This window comes from Ornithodoros turicata, chromosome 8 (genome assembly GCF_037126465.1).
Source record: "Ornithodoros turicata isolate Travis chromosome 8, ASM3712646v1, whole genome shotgun sequence".
NCBI classification, from domain to species: domain Eukaryota; kingdom Metazoa; phylum Arthropoda; class Arachnida; order Ixodida; family Argasidae; genus Ornithodoros; species Ornithodoros turicata.
The window spans coordinates 41434720-41457999 of record NC_088208.1 but is presented as its reverse complement, the minus strand read 5'-3'; the positions used below and the strand labels follow the sequence as shown (position 1 = coordinate 41457999).

The 23280-nt window shown below is 46.0% G+C and overlaps 2 protein-coding genes across 3 annotated transcripts in view; one reads left to right on the top strand and one right to left on the bottom strand.

The window, feature by feature from the left end:
* LOC135367424 (formin-like protein) overlaps positions 1-23280 on the bottom strand; it is a 32183-nt gene that overhangs the window by 6753 nt on the left and 2150 nt on the right. The window contains exons 2-17 of one of the 2 annotated variants that reach the window (XM_064600696.1): positions 12933-13016; positions 12546-12686; positions 10720-10799; positions 10579-10662; positions 9280-9466; positions 8593-8669; positions 8362-8533; positions 8003-8263; positions 7904-7940; positions 6087-6139; positions 5543-5684; positions 5014-5247; positions 2700-2824; positions 2298-2396; positions 2058-2234; positions 697-774 (exon numbers count right to left, since the gene is read on the bottom strand). In XM_064600696.1, the coding sequence (XP_064456766.1) occupies positions 697-774; positions 2058-2234; positions 2298-2396; positions 2700-2824; positions 5014-5247; positions 5543-5684; positions 6087-6139; positions 7904-7940; positions 8003-8263; positions 8362-8533; positions 8593-8669; positions 9280-9466; positions 10579-10662; positions 10720-10799; positions 12546-12686; positions 12933-13016 (2031 nt within the window). The remainder of the gene's footprint in view (positions 1-696; positions 775-2057; positions 2235-2297; positions 2397-2699; positions 2825-5013; positions 5248-5542; positions 5685-6086; positions 6140-7903; positions 7941-8002; positions 8264-8361; positions 8534-8592; positions 8670-9279; positions 9467-10578; positions 10663-10719; positions 10800-12545; positions 12687-12932; positions 13017-23280) is intronic. The other variant, XM_064600697.1, reaches the window with a different exon arrangement.
* Positions 17093-21689, top strand: LOC135367423 (thyrotropin-releasing hormone-degrading ectoenzyme-like). Its single transcript, XM_064600695.1, has 22 exons — positions 17093-17185; positions 17727-17842; positions 17933-18081; positions 18133-18412; positions 18510-18659; positions 18713-18815; positions 18871-18991; positions 19044-19174; positions 19227-19340; positions 19394-19489; positions 19547-19612; positions 19665-19730; positions 19789-19934; positions 20097-20194; positions 20249-20361; positions 20411-20614; positions 20665-20729; positions 20799-20933; positions 21002-21172; positions 21223-21345; positions 21397-21466; positions 21525-21689. Exons 1-22 carry the CDS (start codon positions 17174-17176, stop codon positions 21654-21656), a joined length of 2661 nt encoding a protein of 886 aa, XP_064456765.1. The 5' UTR covers positions 17093-17173; the 3' UTR covers positions 21657-21689.

Below are 23280 nucleotides of genomic sequence, written 5' to 3'. Positions count from 1 at the left end.
TGCTGGTTTCCGTGAGCTCGTCCAATTAAGGTTATGTAAACGAGACTCGAAAATGCATAGTGGTCACAAAACAAAGGACAAAGCGAGACAAAGATCATAGCATTTCAATAAAATTTACGTGTGTATGGCGTCACTTGAAAGGTACTTGACATTCATTCTCTTGCTCTCAAGTTCTTCCTCAGTTGCTGTGTGCAACAATGGCAGCTCCGGGAAGAGTTTTCACGAGGAAAGGCCTCGAAATAAAGTTGCGTGTGCTCGGCATAATCTGTGCAAAACCTCGTTGTCCAGTACTGGACCCTCCAAAATGTGAGTTTGAAGGGAGTTGCACATCGCCACTCAAACACGTGCTGACGAACAACTATTATGAGACTGCAATGGCGAGCAATGGACAAGGTCATTCATCTCAAGAGCCTCACGTTGTTGGTTAATTCTCCGATATAACAATCAGATTTTGCATTTCCGTCAATATCATTACGAATGGGGTCAACTGTATTTACAATGCAGGGAGTGGAATATTTCAGGGTTTTGCTCATGAGTCGTTTGCGCATGAACAAACTCTACTTGTAATTTGCGTTAATGTGAAGTTTGTCTTTAATGTCCATGACAATGAGCACGAGTGAATTGAAAGCAAATCATAGAACCCTTCTGAGCTGTGCTAAAGTGTTGCATAAACAATATGAAAATGTGGGAAAATACCTGCAGCAAGAACTTGTCCTCATCCGTTAAGGCGTCTATAGATTTCTTCTCCCGTTCGTATTCGCGGTACGCTTTTGTCTGAAAAATATAAAAGACAAGTTAGATATCCCGCTGACATATGTGTTTCCTCGAGCTGATTAAGTGTTTATTGAACTGACATGGGAAACACGTACCTTCCATCACTGACGCAGCAAAGATTAATATAATTCATTTTGCAATAATAAAATGCACTATGGAGCAGGTGAATTACTAATCTAATCCAACTGATCAATCTGATGCCATCTACCACCTTACTGCATATTTCTCACTGAATTTTGCGAGGTTGACCAGATTTTTGCAATTACACTCACAATCCTTCCCTGCATGCCTGATCCATGAGAGGCCAGAGACACACAGAGCCTTAGACATTTATATTATGGGCCATGCAGTTACAAATATTTACAGCGTCTACATCTCTCACTGTCTGTCAGGCTTGTCGAGTCTTCATAGTCTTCTATTCACCCATGCTACTATTGTCAGATATGAAGCACTGCGATGCTTCCCTGATTTGGTCTGCTCAACTTGGCCATTCCACAGCCACTCAGTCCAGAGCTCTTTGACTGGCGTCTTGAATGTCCTGTTCCTCATCATGGACAAGGACGTGTTGTAATGCTACTTAAAACTTATTTAAGTTGTCGTTTTGAGGGTGCATTGTCCGTTACAAGAACTGAACAGGGTCTGAAGAATGCTCTGGGTTGGATTCCCCAGACATTTTGTTTGTAGGAGTTTGTCATCCTTTCATTGCAACCGTAACGACCACATCATTCAGAGATGAAACTAGCACACGTTTTGGCAACACTGACACGTTCGATAACACCGAGACGATAGACAGAAAGGGACATGTCATCACGAATAATTATCACCAGCTCACTCATTCACAGTGGGTAAGTTTTTGAGGCCCTTGAACATAATCATGAGCTTCCACTTGTCCTTCCCCGTAGGTTTGTACATTACATGATTGACTCCCTCGAAATCTCAGGTCTTGTTCTGTGGCAAATCAAACCACATAGGCATTTGGTCTAGGTTTCCTATAACCCCGAGCACAATTCCATTTCCTAGCACACACTCGTGACTGACACAATGTCACGTGTTTCTGCTTTGAAGCCCGATAAAGCGACACGAGGGCATCGTTCATGTTGATCTCTCTTGTGACCCCATTCCTTCCAAGGGTGCTACATGGTCTTCTATCGCATATCACATCATGCTGGTCATCATCATTTTATTCGCCCGAGAAATGCGTCGTGATTCATTTAACTACAAAGGCACACATCCTTTCACTTCTTTATGCTGTATGACGTTTTGAAGAAGAAGAAAGAAGTCACCTCTGCATCGTTTGGAAGCATCCTCAAGAGTATATCGACGCAGTCTTGAGAGATTGTCTTCAGGTCCAGAGCATTCACTGCCTTCACTACAATGTCCGTTGAAAGCTCAATCTTGCGCCGTGATATTGCCATATTCCTTAGACGATTGTGCTCCAGCACTGTCACCTTTTCAGGAACCTGGAAAGAGATGACTCTCAAAGAAGAACCTGTAAAGATGGCTCTTTATAGGCCCATTCCTACCTTAAAGCGTTTGCTGCTATTCATATCATCTGACCTATCAGGAAAGTTCCCTTGCATGCCCAGTTTGAACTGCTCCTCGAAAAGAGAGAAATCAATAACCTGCAACGCCAATAAGAAGCATCCGTTAAAGGTTTCCTGTCCAATGCATTATGCATACACTCTTATTAACTAGTCTGTTCTGCTCGACATGTGGACCAGTGGACCGTGACCAGTGTTGCTCGTCATCCAATCGATATACGACCAACATCAGCTCAACATCCGGTGGTTGTGGCAGAAATTGCTGACATTCGATGTTGCCCGTATGTCCAACATACACATATATCATCAAGTGGCATCGGGTAAATAGCAGGAGCCAAGAACAGTCTCACTTCAGGTACATATTTCCATGAAAAGGAGACTTACACTGTACAGTTTGTCCTCGTCAAGTTCACTAAAGACAGTCCCCCGGACTTGATTGGGTTTCAGGGCAATCCAGTTGAGTGTGGGAAGTTTGTACTTGGTCTGGAACTTGCGTTTGATTGTCATTGCTACGGCAATGAAATTGAAATATATTACGGCAGTAGTCAGAAATGAATAGAAAATTGTTCATCAATCCTTGGAAGGGCTGAAAGCTCTATAACGCCGCGAGTTTCCTCGAGATTGGTAAATGACACACTGATTTCCAAAATACATCGTAGTAATTACCTCTGCTCACGATATTGGGACACTGAATGGAAAATTCCTATTAGTCGTGTATCTTACAAAGTTCTTTGGAGGAGTCTACTCTAAGGTCACGCTTCCCAGTGCTCTGGGTTCATTTACAGGACCGAATAAAGTTGAAGTTGGAGTTGAAGGTCAGCCAGCATGCATTTCCCATCATCCTGTGGTCCATTTTATGAGAGGTGTGCTCTTAGGGTACTTTGTATTTAATAGTGTATGATCGGATCAATGTCAATTAAATATCAATTGTTTAGGTACAGTACAATCCCATTAATTCTAACGCACTGGATTCCAACTGACGCTGGGGTGCTTTCAAAGTCACACGGATTAAAACGTCCGACCTGCATGAAAGAGGAGCAAGGAACTGCCATGGAATTATGACAATTTTATTGCAACTTATTTGGCTGATCCCTGTCTGCGATCACTTTCACTCTGCTCCAGAAACAGAGCTGTTTACACGGTCTTGGCTCATGAACATTCATCACCCTTTCGTGAAACTAAACTCCTAACTATTTTGCGTGCATTGATCTCTCCCTGACAGCTTAATCTGTTGACAAATCGCGGGCAAAAGGTCCTTGTCAGAATACTCGAGGGCTAAATGCGAGGATCTGCTCCCCAGGTGAAAAAATAAAGTGGAATCCCAAGTGGGATATAGTGGAACCACTTGGTCAGCCATTATCTTGCCAAAGTGGCCAGAGCCTTGTGGGTTAGACAGGATCCGCTTGGGGTATCACATGAGGAGCACGAAAGGAAAGGCAATCCAATCCAATTCATGCCTTCGTATCATTTGAACGATTTCAAAGTTGCGTCGGTTGGATAGAGCAATACAATGGAGCTACTGAAACTGTCCAGCATTGTATTCCAAGTTGAGCGTGCTTCAGGCGCACATAGGAGATGAAAGTCAATGCCTCGCCTCGCCACGAAACCGCCATCGCCGCTGATATCACCCGATTGCAAGTTGCAACAGAACAGGCGTTCCACGGTGCTCGCTCGGATGGAACGGAGAATGTGATTTCTGCGTCGTGAGTTGCTTCTGCTAATTTCAGACTCGATTATGTTGACTTCGCTTCTTGGAAGGGTAAGCCAGTGGACCAACTTACAGTCCGAACATGACTAATATGTGACTGAACTTTTCCTTGAACATTTCAGATTTGACTTTCTTCATGCTGCACTTCAATATTGGATCTTGAAATTCCCCGAGATTCATATCGTACCTGGTCACCTCAAGAAACGCGGTCTGCAGCTAGTCATATTGTCTGTCCATTGTGCGATACCTTGTGACATTGAAACATCTGTATACGTGTGAAACACTTCCCGACAGTGCACGCGAGATGTTTTCCATTATTGTGTCAACCTGGATGCCACTTTCAAGGTATGTATTTTCGTAATAAAATAGTTTGTTGCTCAATACCTCATTGTGTGTGCGTGTTTTATGCACGTCGCGAATGTGTGAGACTGTTTCAGTTTGGACTTCGCTGGCAGCATGATTCCCTTGTCCATGTCAGGTTGGAAGCTTAAAATGAGAACTGACAATGTTAGACGTTTGTCTGATCTCGTTCGTACGTGGCGAAGGCGCATCGTATCGCATCTCGTACCTCATGCACGAAACGGTACGTGCGCGGTACTTCATATTTGATCACGTTCGCCGTACCACTTGAATCATGATTTTTTTAAATGTACCTGATGTTCGTGCCGTACGTAACCGTTACTGGGCGTAGAATGTAAGCTGGAAACTGAAGTGAACTCACATAGCAAGTGGTTCTGCAAGTGGAACCATTTGCAAATAGGTCCCAAAGTGGAAAAGGATATGCAAGTGGTTTCCGAAGTGGAACCACTACCAAGTGGTTTCCAAAGTGGAACGGCTTCCAAGTGTATTTTAAAGTGGACAATTTCCAAGTGGTTTCTCAAACGGGTATTTGTTTCACAAACAACTTGCAAGTGGTTCCACTTGCAGATATTTTCCACCTGGGGTGAGGGTGAGAGAAGTGTACATTGGTACACTGTACTACATACATACCATCAGGTGGTGCTTGCATGCTTCCTGGAGGTGGTGGTGGTGGTGGTGCAGCTGGTGCAGTTTTTCCTAGACCTGGAACCACGGGAGGAGGCACCGCAATTCCACCACAAGGAGGTGGAGGAGGAGGAGGTGGTGGAGGTGGTGGAGGAGGTGGTGCAACTGTACACAGTGCTGGGGGAGAAGGTGGAGCTGTTGCTGCGGTACCTGAAGGGATTCCACCTGCCAATGTACTCCCTGCACAATACAATTACAGTGTCTGTGATGTCTCACGTACGACGCACCAGAAATAGGATATTCTAAGTGTGGAGACAACACACTCGAGAGAGTCAATGTCGGTTATACTCTGCCTGACTTAGAACCAACTATCGGTTACACCAAACAAGTTAGCAATGACCGTCAAAATTTGCATTGGTCAGTTTGCAGAGTGGAAATCTCAAAGTGATAATAACACACGACATACACTATGTGCTGTTGCACCTGTTCTGTCTCAAGAGTAACTTTTAAGGGTGAAACAAAGATAACTTGTCACCTTTTGGTAATGTTCCAGTTAGACTCTCCAGTTCCTGAATTTTTCCCTCCAGAAAGCTCTGTCTCTGACGTGACTCTTCCTCTTTTTGGGAAACTGCTCTACGCAGGATATTCAACTCTTCATCCGCCTCCTTTTGATACTCCTATTGGACAATTCTCGAGCAGTCAGAGGTTTTACGCACTTTTGCGGCCATCAGCTAATGAAATTACATTTTACCGAGACGAATGGGGAAAAAACTGGACAGACACAGAAGGCACGCTGACTAACAACTGAGGGTTTTATTTATCTCCCAAGGTGAAGACAGAAATAATGAGGAAAGAAAGGGGTCGGGTCGTGAAGATCTCTTTGTTGAGGAGTCAAACTGAAGCACTGTTTTTTCCCCATTCGTGATGTACCACCTTGCTCACACTATTGCCTTAACTCAGTTTACCGAGACATTAAATTAAAGAAATGTTTCTTGTTTTTGTGTAACAATGTACTGCAAGTGTCATGCAGCTTTCAAGTATGAGGCAAAAATGCCATGACTCAGAAGAAATGGACCCACCTTTAGCTCATTGTTCTCTTTCAACAATGTTTCAAGTTGTGTTTCCAGTTCGACTGTAAGCAGATAAACATAGTTTATTTTCAATCACCCATTTTACACCACAATGCTCATTTAAAGCAAACATTTTTGTTTCCGTAAATGGCTTAGTCAGTTGCCCGTAGCTGTAGTGTAGTGTAGTATAGAATGCAATCTATCCTGTGGAAATTTGTGAAACCTCGGAACTTAGCATTTTCCACACATCTGCTTTAGGTACAGTGTTGAGCTTTCCTCAAGGTCCATTGTTGTTTATTGCTCCAATTACGTAATATATTGCAACATAGTTTGTGATTCTTCAAAGTCGTTGTTTGGTATTGCTCTGTACTCAGCCTCCAATACGCAGAAGGCGTTCTTGTGAGCATTAAGTGCAAAAGGCAGGATGGAAATTGAAGAATTTAGAGCATGTAATACATGTTAAGGATGTTGCAGATTATATCCCAACAAGTCCCGATCATGTCCCTGTGACTATCATTGCATTTCTGACCAAGAGCGAGGGATGCGCGTTATGAAAGACAAGGTTAGTAGTGGTTACGACAGGAGCATGATCATCAATTACCGGTTTAGGTTGACTCAAGTCGCGGTGGTTAACTAGCCCACCGGGTTGTTCGCAGAATTTCAGCGGGAATATAAGAGTCAACCAAGCCTGCTACCGTAGCATATCCGGATACGCTATATGTCAGTTATGACACTGGCATTTAGCTGAAGTACCTCTTTTATCCATTCTGGACGACAGCTAAAATAACCTTTAGTGGTAACTGGCATTTGAGGCTAAAGCAGGTTGCCTTTAGAGCTTGACAGGAGAGTGTCACCTGAGCGCTGGCACGTATACCCTCGCATGCAAGAGCTCGCTGACTGTTGACGCCGGTCAGATGCCATCCGTAATTGAACAGGGTGACTGAACAATTCTGCTTCTGCATATATTCATCCATTAAAAGGCTGACTGCATAATATACTTGACTGCATGTCTTGTTTTGTAAACCTTGACTCACGCGATGGTCTGCGCGACACGGCCACGTACGCTCCTGATTTCTGTTAATTTTAGCAATTTGTCAAGAATGTTGTAACATCCGCTCCGAAATAAAGCTCCATAGAAGCTCCAAATAGCAGCTCCGAAATAAACGTTCATTCTCTGTATAACTTATCTCTGGTATTCGACATCATTGGATATACACGGCAGCCTGCAATATGCGACGGTTTCGAACGTCTCTGACGATACTATCATATACATTAGGTTAGGTAAGATAACCTAACTTTAGTTAGCTCAGATTGAGATCAACATCTTGGGGTCCATGGGGGACATTTGGGGGTGTCACAATGTCATGCTCATAACGGTTCAGTTCTGGTTCAGCTCTAAGATGGCGTCGACTGTTTCGCTTCAGTTCAATTCCGGTTCGGCCAAAAATTACGGTTCCAACTCTCTGCATCATTTGGGTGGACATCCTAGAAAAATCTCCCGAAGGCATATCCAAAGGAGGTCCTACGAACATCACTCTGTTGCTGGGTGTGGAACACCCAGATACCCGTCGCCGGAGTTGAGGCGAACGAGTGTGGTAGCTAAAGGACATCCAGAATGTTGTCCACATGGATACTAATTTCTCCATAACTGAGAGCAGTTCTAATGAAATTGGCACTGTTGTCTTGTTTGGATCAGTGAGAATGACATTACATTTTGCTATACTGAATCATAATAAGGAAGTAAGAGATGTAAGAGAACTTAAAGAAGAGAACTGAGCTGAGAACTAAACATTGCTTCTCTTTGACCCAGACATTTATTTACTCACCCAATTTGGCCATTGTTTCATTTTCAATCTCGTGAGACTGTAATGAAAGAAAGACATTCGAAGGTGGGATTGTGCCATGAGTGGTGCAATTGTGCCTACCCTCGATATTTGCTCCTCGAGTTCTCCAACACGCTCAAGTGCGGCACTTTTTGTCTCAGAGTCTTCCATCAGGGCTTGAACGTCAAACACATTGTCAAGGTAGGCAGATATCTGAACCTTGAGTTCCTCGCTCTCCGTGGAACGCAACCGTTCCAGGTAGTCGTCCAGTCCCAGTTGGGTGAATTCATACTGGAGGTGAACGCGGAAGTTCATGTCGTCCACGGAGTGAACAACGATATTGATAAACTGCATACATGCCACCTGAAATTTCACATAAAAAGACAATGAAAACCTGTTCAATATCGTGTCATATCACTGAAATTAAAGCGGGATGCGTAGACATAACGATGTGTATTTACCATGAAGTCAATGTTGAAGATTTCATAGTCTCTAAAATAGTCCATAAGTGTGTTGAACCGTCTGGGCTCTGCACAGACAGTCTTGAAGTTATCGAAGGCGCTCAAGATGATTTGATGGCCACCTTTCACGAGACAAATGGCGGCCAAGAGCTCCAGGACCAGAGCCTTTGTCCTGAACAGATGTTAATTGATTAATTAAAGGGTTCTCCTCACTTAGAAAAACAACATTACCTTAAGCTCTTGTGGTTTAAACTTAGTGCAATGCAGTTTATAGCTTGTGTATGTTCGATGACCATGTTAAAACCAAACTGGAAAGAAAGTCTCATTAGGCAATCTAGGTTGAAATAATTTCATTTCAAAATGGTGCAAACACATTGCTCTAACTGGCGCTGCCAAGTTCCAGCAGTTGTTAAATTATAAGCCTAATTAGATCCAAATGCTAAAATGATTTTACATACAGTAGGCAAAATACTGCCCAACCAAGCCTCCTATGAAAGGTGAAACTTGATTCATACTTGAACTGCTTCACACTATTTATTTTAACATATCTAAAATGCCATTTTCTGTTCCATATTTTCATATTGTTAGTAGTGAGTGAGACAAGAAGCATGGAAGGAAATATTGTTTCACCTAATGCAATAAAAAAAATTCTATTAAAGCATTTACTTGTCTCAACTTGATGGGGTCAATGCACTTTACCTCGGGGGAGATCTTTGCCATTACTTCTGATCTTTTCATATTTCATCTCCAAAATTTGCATAGTTGACATCACATGATTTTGACAGAAACAGAATGCGTACGACAGATTTATACCACTGCATCGCAACTTTTATAGTTGCTGAAACGACAAAAAATGCTCAAACCAGCATTAGAATCAGCCGAGTGGGTGACCTTTCAACATGACAGGGAGTGAGTTACCTTATTATTCATGATCGCTCTAAGGCACATGATGCAGACATGAATATCATCTTCGGCCTCGCCCATGTGCAGCTTGGCCGCATGCTTGCAAGCTCGCTTGAGCGTGGGCGTTTCCCTGTCTAGGACACTCTTTCGGACACTACTGGGACTCGAGTAGCCGTTCTCAGCCGGATTCTCTTTCTCATACCTTAGGTAAAAAGAGGAAAAGTAAATTAAATAACTCAAAATACAAGGGTGCTTTTCTTACTCTTAATGTCTAATTAGTCGGGGATGGCAGAAATTTAATACGAAAAAATATTTAATTTAAATTAATAAGATTTAATATTTTTCGTATTAAATTTTGATGCTTCATTCTTTGTAATTTCTGTCATTTCCAATCGTCTCCAGTTGAACCGTGGATTCTTTAATTTTTTTGTTGTTGCGTACCGCTCTAATTAGTTGCTATTATTGTCCACTTTCCCTCTCGGGGATGCCTCTTATAAGTAGCTTTCAGAATCCTGGGCCATTCTTATGATCCCGAGATTTCTAAATGTAGATCCTGGGACAGGATCGAGATTTTTTTCACTATTCCCAGGATGGCGTATGGGACTGCGTCCACCTGCACCATGTTATCACAAATTGCAATACAGTGCGCATTTCCTGTCAGCTCCGTCGAACATCCAGGCGGAAGAAAACACACACACGCAATAAAAAATAAAAAAAGAAACACCGCGCATCAGGCAAAAATTTCTCAGCGTATCACATTGAGTATTCGCACCGTGTGTCCCTTCGCGTCCGCTACAGAATATATTGTGGCTGCGCCCCAGGATATCTCCGGTGGTCAGCAGTGCAAGACAAGACATGATTTTCAGCACTTACTATACTGATGTGGCTGCTAAAAGTAATGACATTTTTCGCATCTTCTCCCCTTTTAGTCATCCACAGTGATTGTCGTGTTCTGGTCAGTCTAGTTTCTCAAGAGGCTGTCTCAGGTTATAAAAGAACAAAGAAGGAGAGATTCTGCAATACTTTGTGTGGCCGTATGGATCGGAAGACTCGTGATTTCGTAGGAAGGCTCAGATTGCACATGATATTTTTAGGAGACGGCCGCTTGAAACAAAAGGTCAGTAAGGCATTGTTGTCCTTTTCACTCATATGAACACATATTCGTTGTCCAGAACGCCGAGAATTCCACGTCCCAAAATACTGGGATTTTGGGACATGAAATTATGCCAAAAACCTGGGATCCGAAATCTACTAGTAGGAATGGTATAGGCAAGAAACGATTACGTATACTTGATTTTGAAGCATCGCACGTACCTTAAAAAGCCCAGCTGAAAATACAAGTAGTCAATTAAAACTTCGAGACCTTTGTTCTCATCATCTAGGAACTCCCTAACCCACCTGCAAAGAGAAATCTGTCTACATTGATGCAAGTCATACAGATAGAGCCATACATACTCGATATTGTTTGTTCTCAGAGATATTTCCAAGTCCCTTAGAACTTGAGTTGACTTAGAATCACCCAGCATTCGTCTTCTCTGTTGAGTGTAAACAAATGATAAGTTTCACTTAAATGATCCCAAGAAAGAGGACGTAGCAGCATGTTTCTTTTTGGCCATCAACTTTTGCAACCACTTATTTACGACACACTTTTCACGCAGGGTATTCGATACTGAGGTCGTATTAAACATCTTTGTCCATCGTGTTATTTGTGCAGTCAAACACGCCCCCTACAGTACGCCTACAGCATACCTGGGGCAGTGGATAGCAGGCTAGAGGGTGCGTAGGGTCCACGGGGCCCTATAGTATATGGAGCTCAACAACAACTCACATCACGTACAAGAAAAGATCGAGAGAGGAGGAAAAATATTTTCTGTATTGGTGCACAGGCTATTTAAGTCAAGTTAGTTTTGTCATAGATGCCCTCATCATGTAGATCCACCGTTTAACAAACATTTGGTATACACTATCATATTTCAAATGTTAATATAGTCTGCCAAGTAGCATACAGCAACAAATGAAACCTGAAAGCAACCTCTGCCAGAATTACGCACAATCTAAGTTTTGCACATCCCTCGTCACTACGTAGTGTGCACCCCTTGATCTTTGTCTTTTGACGCATTCATGTGTTCAAGTATAGCTTCTTTCCTCACTCGATTGTTCAATGGAACTCTATTACTGGTACGATTAGGGAACCATCTCGCAGATAGTGGTTTCTCCAGCAATGTACGCCTGCCTTTTTAAGGCTGCAGTATGTACAAATAAATAAAATACATCCAGTTTAGGCTCTACAAAAAATAGGGTGGTCATGGAAGAAGCCAGACAGTGGTGGGATAGCACAAACGGAGCTTTTTGTTCACACTACTGTCCTCGTTGCATCCCTTTCTTTTAGCATCCGAGGAATAGCCTCGACGTTTGTTCATGTTCTCAGGCAACTTGAGGCTTGTGTTGTGCCACTTGCAAGTTTCCAAACTATCGTTCCCAACACACTATTCATTTCCTCTTTTGTCTTATTTGGGTGTTCAACTACGAGAAGCCTGCCCTGACTCCATCTCTTCTTGCTCATCTGCAGATTATGCATGCTGTACACAAACATGCAGCAACAGAGTAGTACAGACAGTGTGGAAGCCATTCCTTGAGAGCGTCAAGAGTGTCAGAATGGCAAACGTCCCGCGCAATTTCCCTTCCTGTAGTGGGCCCCCTTCATGAGAACGAGGTTAGCCCAGGTTAGATTCATGCGGCTTGCCTCGTGGCTGCGGAATGGCATAATTGTGCTGTGGCTCGCTTCAGGACGGCTCTCAAGAGGACTACCTCGTGACACACATGCACATCAAATCTCTATTACTAGTTATTGTATATACGACGAATAAGAAACATGTTTAAGAAAAGTCTTGTTTTCAAGAGCTCGGTTATGCAATGATGATGTAAGTGGAGTATTTCCGCCATTTCTTATTGACAGTACCATTATTATTTAAGGTGACTTCCACTTGTCATACAAAAGGTTATTTCATACTCTTTTTTTGTTTTTACTTACATCATTATTGCAGACAGCCATTCAGTTACTCTTATAAACTCGGCATGCATCACATAGGAACTATTTTTGCGCTCAAAGAAACAAAATAGTCATATCTATCAGTTAATAACTATGCACATAAAAACTGTCTGTGACATTCACGATGCAAGAAAAAGGGTTAATATTTACCCGCCACCGCTTGGATAAAAAACAAGACAACATTAGTAAGATTAGTGGAGCAGCAAAGAATGAAGGATGGAAAGATGTATACCTGTATTGGCAAGAATAATGTCGAAACGGCATCATACACCATTTGATTATTTACCTTGGCACTCCTTGAGGCTTTGGGGTCAAGATAAGTCTTTAGTTTACGTAAATAAAAGGAGGGGGGTTCTTTTGCGATCACCTTTTCCTGGAAAAGAAACGCAATATTAGAACATACACATTCTCGTTTCGTTTTGTTTTCTTGCCCTTCATAGAATTTCTTTTTCTGCTATTTACCCGGTATTGTTCTCTATATGTTCAAATTTACATAACTTAATTTATAGATGCACGTTTTGTAGACTGGCACTGCATGTATTAGTAATGGGCCTATATAATGAATAGAAATAGATAAACAAAATAAGAGTTGAGAGAGACACAATAAAGTCTTTTATACCTGATCACAAATGATGTCCCATTTCTTTTCGTCATCATACTGCTTCAACAATTTTGCCTTGTCTGGTGGCAGGTCCATTGAATTCTGTAAAGATGCAAGGTTACTGTTATAAAGGAATGCACATCAACAGCACCCTCTCCAGCTTTCATTACTCTTCATTACCACAATGTCAATTTCTTGTAGTTATAATGGGTAAAAATTGTAAAGCATAAAGTCAAGTGGCAATCTGACACGCAATAAGTCACAATTGTGCGGCAGAACAGTGGCGGAAAGTCTCCTCAATAATAATTAGGATAGGATTAGGATACGCGTAAGGGCTATAGGTAGATATTTTTTCTAAGAAAACCTGAGATTCTCTCGGACACAGTGCTCAGTTTGAAACAGATCCGTTTTCATGCGACTATGACATTGCAACAAGTGAAAAGGAAAATGACAGAATAGCAGAGGTGGCCTGGTCAGGCTCCCACAGCTCCCCATAGGGCCCATAGTTTGAGATAATTCAGGCAACACTGGGAATGCAACCAGTGAAAATGCACGATGATGGCTACCGTTCGGCCAATCAGGAAGCAGTTTGGCTCGCCTTTCGGCCAGTCCTGGCTACCATAGACTTCTATTGGTACTCATACCTGTTCGCTCCGTTATTCTGTATTTCAAAATACCCGAGGCAATTTTTGAATAAAACACATTTATTTGGAGCATTGACTGAAAAGTCTCTCGCAAATATTTAGCACGCGTACACAAAGTCCAAAGCGTAGCGTTCGTTGACAGACTGCAATCAAACCAAGTTCGGACTTGCAAAAGACACACACAGTCTGCTCCTAGAAGCGAGCGGCATTACAGCATGTGATTTCGCAGTGAACATCTTCTTTCATTTTTTGCAGTGCACGAAAGGTTACGATGAAACGGGAAATGTTACACCAACACCGTATCCTGTCTCCGTTGTCACTGCGTTTGAAAATGCAACGGTGTCTGCTCACCACTGCATTCCAGTTGTGAACAAGAGAAATTGTTTGTAGAATACTTGCGTTGGGAAATATCGCAACATACGTAGAGTCACTTTCATGTCAACAGATATGGATTGACATCCCTCGGCTGACCAACTATCGGCTTTGAATCTCCCCTTCTTGCTTGTGGAGCTGGACTCTGCGCTCCCCACAGCATACATCCCCTAGGCTGGACCAAGTCACGCATTTGGGAACTTTCCGCATTCAGGTGGTGCTTGCCTCTTGCGGATGCTCAATACCAGCTGGGGTGATGTCCCTCAAGTCGGGAAGACCGCTACGGTGGTCCCCCTTTTTAAGCCTGGTCAATCACCCTTCCGCCAGATTGTCCTTAGTAGCTGCATGGGCAAAACATTAGAACCGATGGTTTTCCGCCGCCTCAGTTGGTACCTCGAGCCCGTACGATCCTCCCCCAAAATAATACGAGACTTTCGATGGGGTCGGTCGGCGATAGACAATGTTATCGACCTAGTGACTGAGACACAGCAGCAACAGCTGAAGATCGCATGACTGGCGCGGTCTCACTTTGTAAGTGACCGCTTCTTGTTTGTTCAGACCATGGAGGGGGACACTGACCCCCACCCTGTTAGCCACGGTGTTCCTCAAGGATGTGTGCTCAGCCCACTGCTCTTCAATGTCATCATGGCCTCTCTTCCTGCACTGCAGCCTCACCACAGGTGTCTCGCGCTATATGCCGACGACATCTGCTTATGGACATCTGCCGCTCGCCGCGACACCATTCAGCATGAACTGCAGGGAGGCTTAGATATTACCATCAAGTATCTCGCCATTTCACTCAGCAAGACTGGCTATGATGTTCACTCGTCCATCATTCACGAGGTTCCCGCTTGTCACTGAAGGTTCATCCCTGCCATTTGTCCCGTACTGAAAGTATCTGGCGTGGTACTCAACCGTGCAGCTCCCTGGTTTTGCCGCATTAAGAATCTCACCACCAAGATCGCCAGCTACATGGTGGTCATCACTGGTTTGTGTTGGGGCCCATCCTTCTCTGACCTCCACCATGTTCACCAATCCCTCGTGCTGGGTTCTCTCTGGTATAGCCTTCCCATCTTGCATGACCTCATCCGAGGCAGAAATCAAGATCTCCTGTTTAGCCAGCCAACTCCGCGTCTGCTTGGGAGTCCCTTCAACCACCGAGACATACTCTGCCCTAGCCGAGGCACACAAACCGATGTCCTGCAGGACGGCGCAACCCTCCACGTTCTCGCACGGTACCTTACTCGGCGCCCTCTTCATTACCTTCGCCACGTCGGTGAAGGCTGCCCGGGCTCTGACTTCAGTCGTGCTCTCGTTAGCCTCAAAGGGTCCAGCCCTGCACAATTCTCTCTGCCCTTGCACGTCCCGGCAATGTGGACGCTTGCCAGACCCTGTCTGTGCCAGTATCCCTGGCCTCCAGAGGAAGAATGATATGCCTGTGGCAGTAGCCCGCCAGCTCGCGTTCAAGCATCTCAGTTCGGACTGTCCGCAGAGGCACGCCAATAATACTGATGGGCCAGTACCAAATGAATCATCAGCGGTGTGCTCCAACGTCTCGCAGGAAAACCGTGACCTCGCCCTCCGACTTTCTTACACGGTGTCCTCCACTGATGCGAAGCTGCTCGGACTGCTTGCAGCTTTGAGGCATATCGCTGGATCTGTGCCTGCTGCGTGAGTTGTCCTCACAGACAGCAAGGCGTCTTTGGCACTCCTGTCGCCATACCACCCGAGCATCGTGAGTCATCTGCGTACCATGGTACTTGAAGAGTACGCCCTCCTCTCCTCAGTCGGTCACCGTATCTGCCTTCAGTGGGTACCCAGACATGAAGGGACTTGATGCAGCCACGCCCGTGCCCCTACAGCCGCTGCGTATCACCTGCTAATACGGAGTCTCTACGGAGACGGCACCTGCCTGTTTCTTGTAGACGCTATCTGACCTCATGCAGTCCATCGATTCCTCACTGGAGTTTGTCATCAGATGCTGCTGTACCCGCAAAGAGGAGTCTCTTCCACATTGTCTTCGGCTGAACGTTGTCCTCACCCATTCACTCCTGTTCAAAATGGGTCGCTTCCCATCTCCCACTTGCCCCTGCTGCACCGTAGAAGATGATATCTCCCATCAGCTCCTCCACTGTCAGCGTCACCACCATCATCTGGCCGTGCTCTGGCGACATCTCTCAGAGCTTGGGTGCACGGACAGACGGACGTTTCCCTAGCAACACTCCTTGGCCCCGTGCAGCGAGCTGGCCAGTGGAGTGTCATAAAGGGGTGCTCCGCTTTCTGTCTGATACGGGTCTCCTGTGCTCCCTGTGAGCCGGGTTTCTTCTTCTATAATTATTGATGTAATTTCTTTCTTTGTTTAGCAAGCAGGCGTGCTGCCTGGCTGAGCTTTCCCCCGTTATTTTTTCTCTTCCTTCTTTCTGCCGATAAGTCTCCCCTCTAGGCGGGGTCAGGAGTCCGGACCCCCTCAGTTCCATACTTGAACATAGGGTTCAATGGACAAATCCCAGTATGCACCTGGCACTTGTCCATAGCAGACCCCCCCCCCCCCCCCTTCGGGAAAATCCTAGATCCGCCCCTGTCCCAACCCCACATCTCATAACTGCTAACTGCGCGCCAAATCGGCTGCCCGCAAAAGAACGCCGTTTCAAAACTTTGCCAACCAATCACGGGGCGCGCAATCTCCTTCGGCCAATTCAAAATAGAGGTGATGCCTAACGCAGTAATACCACGTGGTTATGACGTGAGAACTTTTTTTTAGAGCCGGGAAGGCGGTCACGTGACGGCACCGTTTCCAAAACAAAAGAAAAATGAAAAGTACTTGAAGCACGTGTAGCGTAGCGTAGGCTACATCATTTTCCAAGGGTACTAAGCGAAATCTCTTCTTTTGACGTCCATCGGTTGGTGGACTTGTCTTGACCTGATGAAAAAGGTCTTGTACGTATCTGTCCTTTCTATGTGTTCCAGCCTCGGAACATCCCCGGTTCATCATGTAACGATGAAACAAAACAAACACGCGTTGACGCCAAACCGTCCTTTGCGTTCGCCCAGCATGTTTCAGTACAGCCACCACAAACAGTGCTCGTCCATCATCTCAACACCTCTCATCTTGGACCTTTCTTCATCCTTGTCCCCTTGCTTCCCCACCGATCAACCCTATTCTCGCTTTCCCGTGAGGAAGTAGAAGAAGAAGAAGAAGAAGCTCCCTCACGGCCATCTTTTGTTTGGTCGAAGCAGGAGCTCATGGTCGAGAAGGTAAGCACTGAGATAGTGCGTGAACGCGGGTAGGCCATTTTCTCCAACATATTTTGTGGGCACTGGTGGGTACATCGATCTTTGGTAGTCCATCTGGAAGTCCCGAAACACAGGGTGTGTGCTGATAAACGTCTACTGTCCCATTAAATTCGGCGCAACCTTCTTTGCCGGATCCGAAGCAGTCATGTTCGCTTGCCCAAAGCGAAGCAATCTCACGTTCAAGCAATGTTCGCATTTGCTAGCTAGCACTTTTTTCGCCCGGTTTCATGCAGGCAATGCCGATGCGGCAAGTTTGTTACCTAAGCGCGGCCGGCACAGCCTTTTGTGCAGAACTTTCAGGCCTAGCTGTAGTAATACATGCCGGTCTAAGGGCAGACGTCAGGCGCACCGCCATCCAAGTGTCATGAGGCTGGAACACATAGAAAGGACAAATAGGGAGACAAAAGGATAAATGGTAGAGCCCTGGACCGGTAATCCACAAGTCCTACAGCTGGCTAAACCTTTGAGTGTCGTTTATCCAATTTGTATGTTTGCACCGCAGGAGGGGAAGGCCCGTCGGGCCGTCGTCCTAGCCCTGCTCATCACCCTGTCGGTGATTCTCATCACAGCTCTTGTCTTCATCATGCCACCCACCTTGGCAGATCCCACCAAGACCACGTAACCCTCGCTACGATCACGTAGAGAATCACATAGGAAGGGACAATTTCGTGGGATTCAAATGGTCCTAAGGGATAGTGTCTTTCGCAGATCGGATACCGTCCCCCTTGCAAAACGAGGATCCACCTCTGGAGAAACTACCCAAGTGACGTTACACGAGACGACAGATGGGGATAGTAAAAGGCTACCAACAAAGATCAAGCCCCTTCACTATGATCTGGCCATAGAAATCCCAAAAGGTAGGCATTGCAATCAACTAATGTGAACCTCGAGGGTCTTTCTCATTGCAGATCCGTATTCGAGAACATTCAATGGCACAGTGGCCATAACCTTCAAGTGCATCGTGTCTACATCCACGATAGTATTTCATGCCACCCGGGACATGACGTTTCGGGAGGCTAAGTTAACGGGCGCCCAGTTGCGTAACATTACCACAAGTGGATCGTTGGCTACTATCTACAGCAGTGCCCCCTTGAAGGCCAACAGGACGTACGCAATGAGAATCAATTTCACGAGTCCGTTCAGCGATGGACGCGGTCTGTACAAGGATGAGGGGCAAGCCACCAGAGCGTACGATTCTCTATCAAACAGGTCAAGGACATGACCGTTTCATGTCCTTGTACTGTGTCATCATCTACGGCTTTACAATGGCCTCGACCCATCGCAGGTACGCGACGCTCTTTGATCCAATCGGAGCCCGCGAAGCGTTCCCGTGCTTCGACGAACCTCTATTCAAAGCAACCTTCAACGTGACAGTCATCCATCCCAGTGCACTGAATGCGATCAGCAACATGCCGATACTATCCAAGACAGATGTGTAAGCGAAGCGGATTGACGAAGCCGAAGTGTATCCTACTTCCTTCCCTGCAGACCAGAAGGCGTGGTTGCCACTGCATTTCGGAGAACTCCACTTATGTCCACACATTCTGTAGCTTGGACTGTTTCTGAAAGCGTCAATAGAACAAAAGACAGGGTAAGCGAACCACGAATGAAATATGTATATGTATTAAGAATACGTATTCTTGAAGGTGACGCTGTGGGCACCAAGAAGCGTCATCGCTAACGCTCTTCCCCTCCTAGACGTTGCAGTGTGGGCCCTCAATTTATTAGAAGATTTCTTGGGCGTGCACTACCCACTGCCGAAGCTCGGTCAGTCACAAACATTCTCACACCCGTACCTGTAGAACCTTTTTCCTCGTAGATTTGGCATCTGTCTACAAGTACGAGCAGTTGGGCATGGGCTACTGGGGCCTCATCTTCTTCTCTCTCGAGAATATCTATCAAGATACAGCTACCACACGTATCAAGATTTTACGTCAAGTGTGTCGTCAGGTAAGGAAACCGTTTCGTGCCAATCTCCGTGCAACTCTCTCCGTGGCTGCAGTGGTTAGGAGGCCTGGCAACGATCCAATGGTGGAACCAAGTGTGGCTTCAAGAGGCTTTCGTCTACTATATTGCGAGCATAATATCCGAGACAAACGACCCAACGCATCACTACGTAAGCCTGACCTAATGCAAAAGCAAAAGCTGTGACAGCTGCTTGCCTTCTAGCCGTACTCCGTCGTTGACGAAATGTTCCATTCGAGCAATATAAACCAAGCAGACAACGCTTCGGAGGAACAGCTCCGCTTTTCTCTAGACAAAAGGGTAAATCATTTCATTTATATTAGGGATGTGCCAACCGAACCCTGCATTATATTGCAGGCTCAGTACGTGGTACGAATGATGCACTTCCTTCTGGGACACGCAGACTTCAGAGCTGGACTGAGCGTATGTAGTCTCACAGTGTCCACCAAAGGGTGACGACCTAACCCCATTGCAGAATGTCATCCGAAAGTACTCCTGGAAGACCATGGACCAAGAGCTCTTTCTCAGAGCCCTGTCACAAGTATGGCGTAGGATAAATCAAAATGCAACTTTCCTATAGAATATATATTACCGTATAGACGCAGAAAACGAAACCAAAGATCGACCTCCGGGAACATATGGTCTCCTGGCTCAAGACTACCCGGACATACCCGGAAGTGACGTTTCGCAGGAATTACAGGAACGGTACAGTGACACTCAACGTGAGACAGCCTGACAACAAGACGTAAGCAACCAATTCTTGGTGAATCTTACAAGGTGATCCAACAGGGACTACAGTCTGGATAAAGCAAAATATGTCACGTGGAGCTCCGAATAATGTTCTTTGGATCATGCTAGAGCTACGCTATAGATGGACATTTGAAAATGGGAATATTATGCGTCGCAGGGAAAGCCTGCATGTTCCGATCATGATCCAGGGTAACAAGGCGCAGGACATCTTGAGACCTAACAAGCTGAACGTAACGTGGCTTACAGAAGCCAAAGGTGAGAGCTAGCACATGAAAACATGGAGTAGTGCATAGTGTATTTGACCCGCAGGTGAGATGAAGGATAGCGCGGACAAAGAAACAGCTGTTATAGTTGCAAGTGGAGGTTACTATCGGCTAAATTATGACAGCAGGAACTGGGCCCTGGTCTCCCGAGCCGCTAATGTAAGGGCTTCGTGGGACCGTTCCACTGGATCAATTCTTTTATTTGCAGTCCACAGACACGGTAACCAAGATGAAGCTACTGCACGATGTGGATCACTTTTTCAGGAAGAATGAGACCACGATGGAAAGCGTTCTGTGGACGTGGCTCCTCTTACAGAACCAATCGGATCACTCCCTCTGGTCACGTGAACAACATGTTTTCGGCGATCACGACGACTACATGATCCGCTTCAAGGACTTCCGTGCCTATAATGTAGGTGGTAGGTCTTTTACACGTAACTGTACTGTACTGTACTCCAACAGGCCAAGGTCCTAGACATAGTGGATGACGTGGCCAAGACTTTAACTTACGAGTTGCCTTACATCGGGTAAGTTGCACTCCGCTCAAACATCCCCCTATTGTTGCCTGAATAAAGTATCCCGCCTGTGTGACGCAGAGAATATGGGTCGGAGCCTCTCATTTGGCTCCTTCGTCTCGTCTGCCTTATGGGACACGGCATGTGTGTGGACCCAGCGCTGAGGCTCTGGAGGCAAGGATCCAAGATTGCACATGGAATCAAGGATCTTAAAATGCAAGTATTATTTGCTCATTTCGAATAGAGGCACCCAAGTTGGCAACCCCTTCTGAATCTTCGCGCAGGTGGCTCTTGGAGCAAGGTGGGCTATATTACGGTGAAGTTGTCCCCTGCTTAGCTATACGTCACAGCGTTCCGGGTGCATGGGAGACGGTCTACGCGTGGATGCGGGACAGTGACACGTGGACAGCGATTGGCGCTCTTTCCTGTTCCGACAAGTATACGCTCATCAAGAGGTCAGTTCAAGTTCACTCAGTTTCACACATAATAGCGCCACTCTTTTTAGCGCCATCAAAGAAGCTCTCGGGAAAGAACAGATATCTCTGGCGGATATCGCTCGGCCACGCGAACCATTCCGACGAGCTTTCGTCGATGCATTCCTCCAACTAGGTCCAGCACATAACATGAGGTAATTCCTTCATTACTGGCTTTCTTCATCTCATTCGTGCTCCCCCATCAGCCAAAGCGATGTGCAACGCTTCAGGGACGCCGTCCACAATATGATAGACACTCAAGAGCAACTTCAAAAGGCAAGTACCCTGAGCGGTTCCCAGGCGCAAATTTGTCCGCAATATTTCCACTTTTAAGGTCCACGAGCAAAGCACCGCTCTTGGCCTACCCAAGAGCAACGACGAATGCGTCAGAAGCAGGCTAGAGCGCATGCGCAGAGACGAGGCCGGTGTGCGCCGCTGGTTACGTGGTCAACTGCCAGTGGTGTAAAATAAATGTCACGCAGTGGCTTCTTTGGATTCATTCAGCGTACTGTTATTTACCAAGAAATTTGTGGTGTGTAGTCCTAACGTAATAGCACGTACCATACCTGCATAACAGAAAAAAAGCCAAACATGAATCGTATTCGCGTGGCTCCATAACGAAATTTCCTTTCCATCCAAACGTCTAGTTTTCCTCAGATGCTTTCAGACATATGTCGGCCCAGGACCCACATATGTGAGGCCGACAATGGCGAGACCTTTCACCACCACCACGGAGTTGCTTCGAGCCCAACTATGTAACACCATCAGGCAAAACACTCGCCGTGAAGGTGAACGTCTTTACTCCATAATACAAGCTTACAAAAGAGACATCCTCCCAAGATCCAGGACGTCGTATGTCTGGGAAGCGCAGGGTGTGTCGGGAAATAGCTGCGTGCCGTTGATTCACTGCCCTGTGGAGCACGCATGGCCTTGTCATACCCTTGAATGCTGTCACTTGACCTCTTCTAAAGTACCGCTGCGTCGCCTCTTTATGAACGATCACTCCGATATCCTGAAACGCCACTTCTCTTTGGCTGGATGTGTCACTTCCTACCCAGTTTCGCACCGAACATAGAATCCTGGTAGCCACGATGGAATGACACCGGTTTGGAACAAAGAACCCCGATATAGGGTATACGAACCTTGGATGGGTGACGGCTACATTCTTTGGAGCCTTGCTTTCGAGAGCCCAAATAGGGTTTGGTAGGAAAGTACCTGCTCTTGAGTACTAAAGCCATGAAAATTTACTTTTCAGGTACAGGTTTCTCATTTCACTACAGGCCACAGCTCAATATGCTTGTAGTTGCCCGTGGACGACGATGAAGACGTGCGCCTGCCAGCCATCGTCCTAGCGTGAGGCCACGAACATCCGCCCGCTGGGACATTCCACGTCCTCTACATTTGGTGACCCGTACACAGAACACCACGTTCTGCGTAATTCGGTCCTTCCCCATCCCAAATTTTCCATCGACCTGCGAATCACTCCGGAAGCCATCACTGAAGGTACGGTGTCTAGTTCTTCAGAGGAGGCGGTGACGCTCCTCGCTCAGCATTCAACGACCTGGCATATCACAATCGCGACGGTCCTCTTCGGGTGTTCACTAGCGACACGCCGCTGTCGACCGCACCACCTAGGCTAGCGGTCCAAGAACCCAGCCTTCCCACCAGGCACGGAGGCCACAGTGAGTTTCACTCCCGATCTCCTCGTGCTTCACGATGGTCCTCCCCGCAGTCTACTCTGCGACAACACTACGAGCCCAGCGTTCACGCATCCCCGTTCGGCCTGCATCTTCCTTCGGCGCGCTACTGGAACCCGCCAAAAGCCAAAGACGCCATTCTTCCCGTCTTGGTATCGACCTTGGAGGAAGGAAACTACCTCGGATGATGTGGCGGCCCGTGATGAAGAGCCTGGCAGCCAGTTCTACCGGCACCGTCCTAACGTGAGGCCACGACCACCTGCCCGCTAGGACATTCCATCATCGCCGGTCAGGACTCACGTGGAGGAATAACATACACGCTGTTATGTCGAAACTCCGCGCTCGTTTTGAGAAACAAACAAGTTGACTGCAGCCATAAGGAACTGCTGGCGA

Excerpts from the sequence above, each read along its gene's own strand:
- LOC135367423 (XM_064600695.1), top strand. Across the intron at positions 18,992-19,043 it reads CTACCCACTGCCGAAGCTCG|ATTTGGCATCTGTCTACAAG; the intron begins GTCAGTCACAAA and ends TTTTCCTCGTAG. Across the intron at positions 19,490-19,546 it reads GCTTTTCTCTAGACAAAAGG|GCTCAGTACGTGGTACGAAT; the intron begins GTAAATCATTTC and ends ATTATATTGCAG.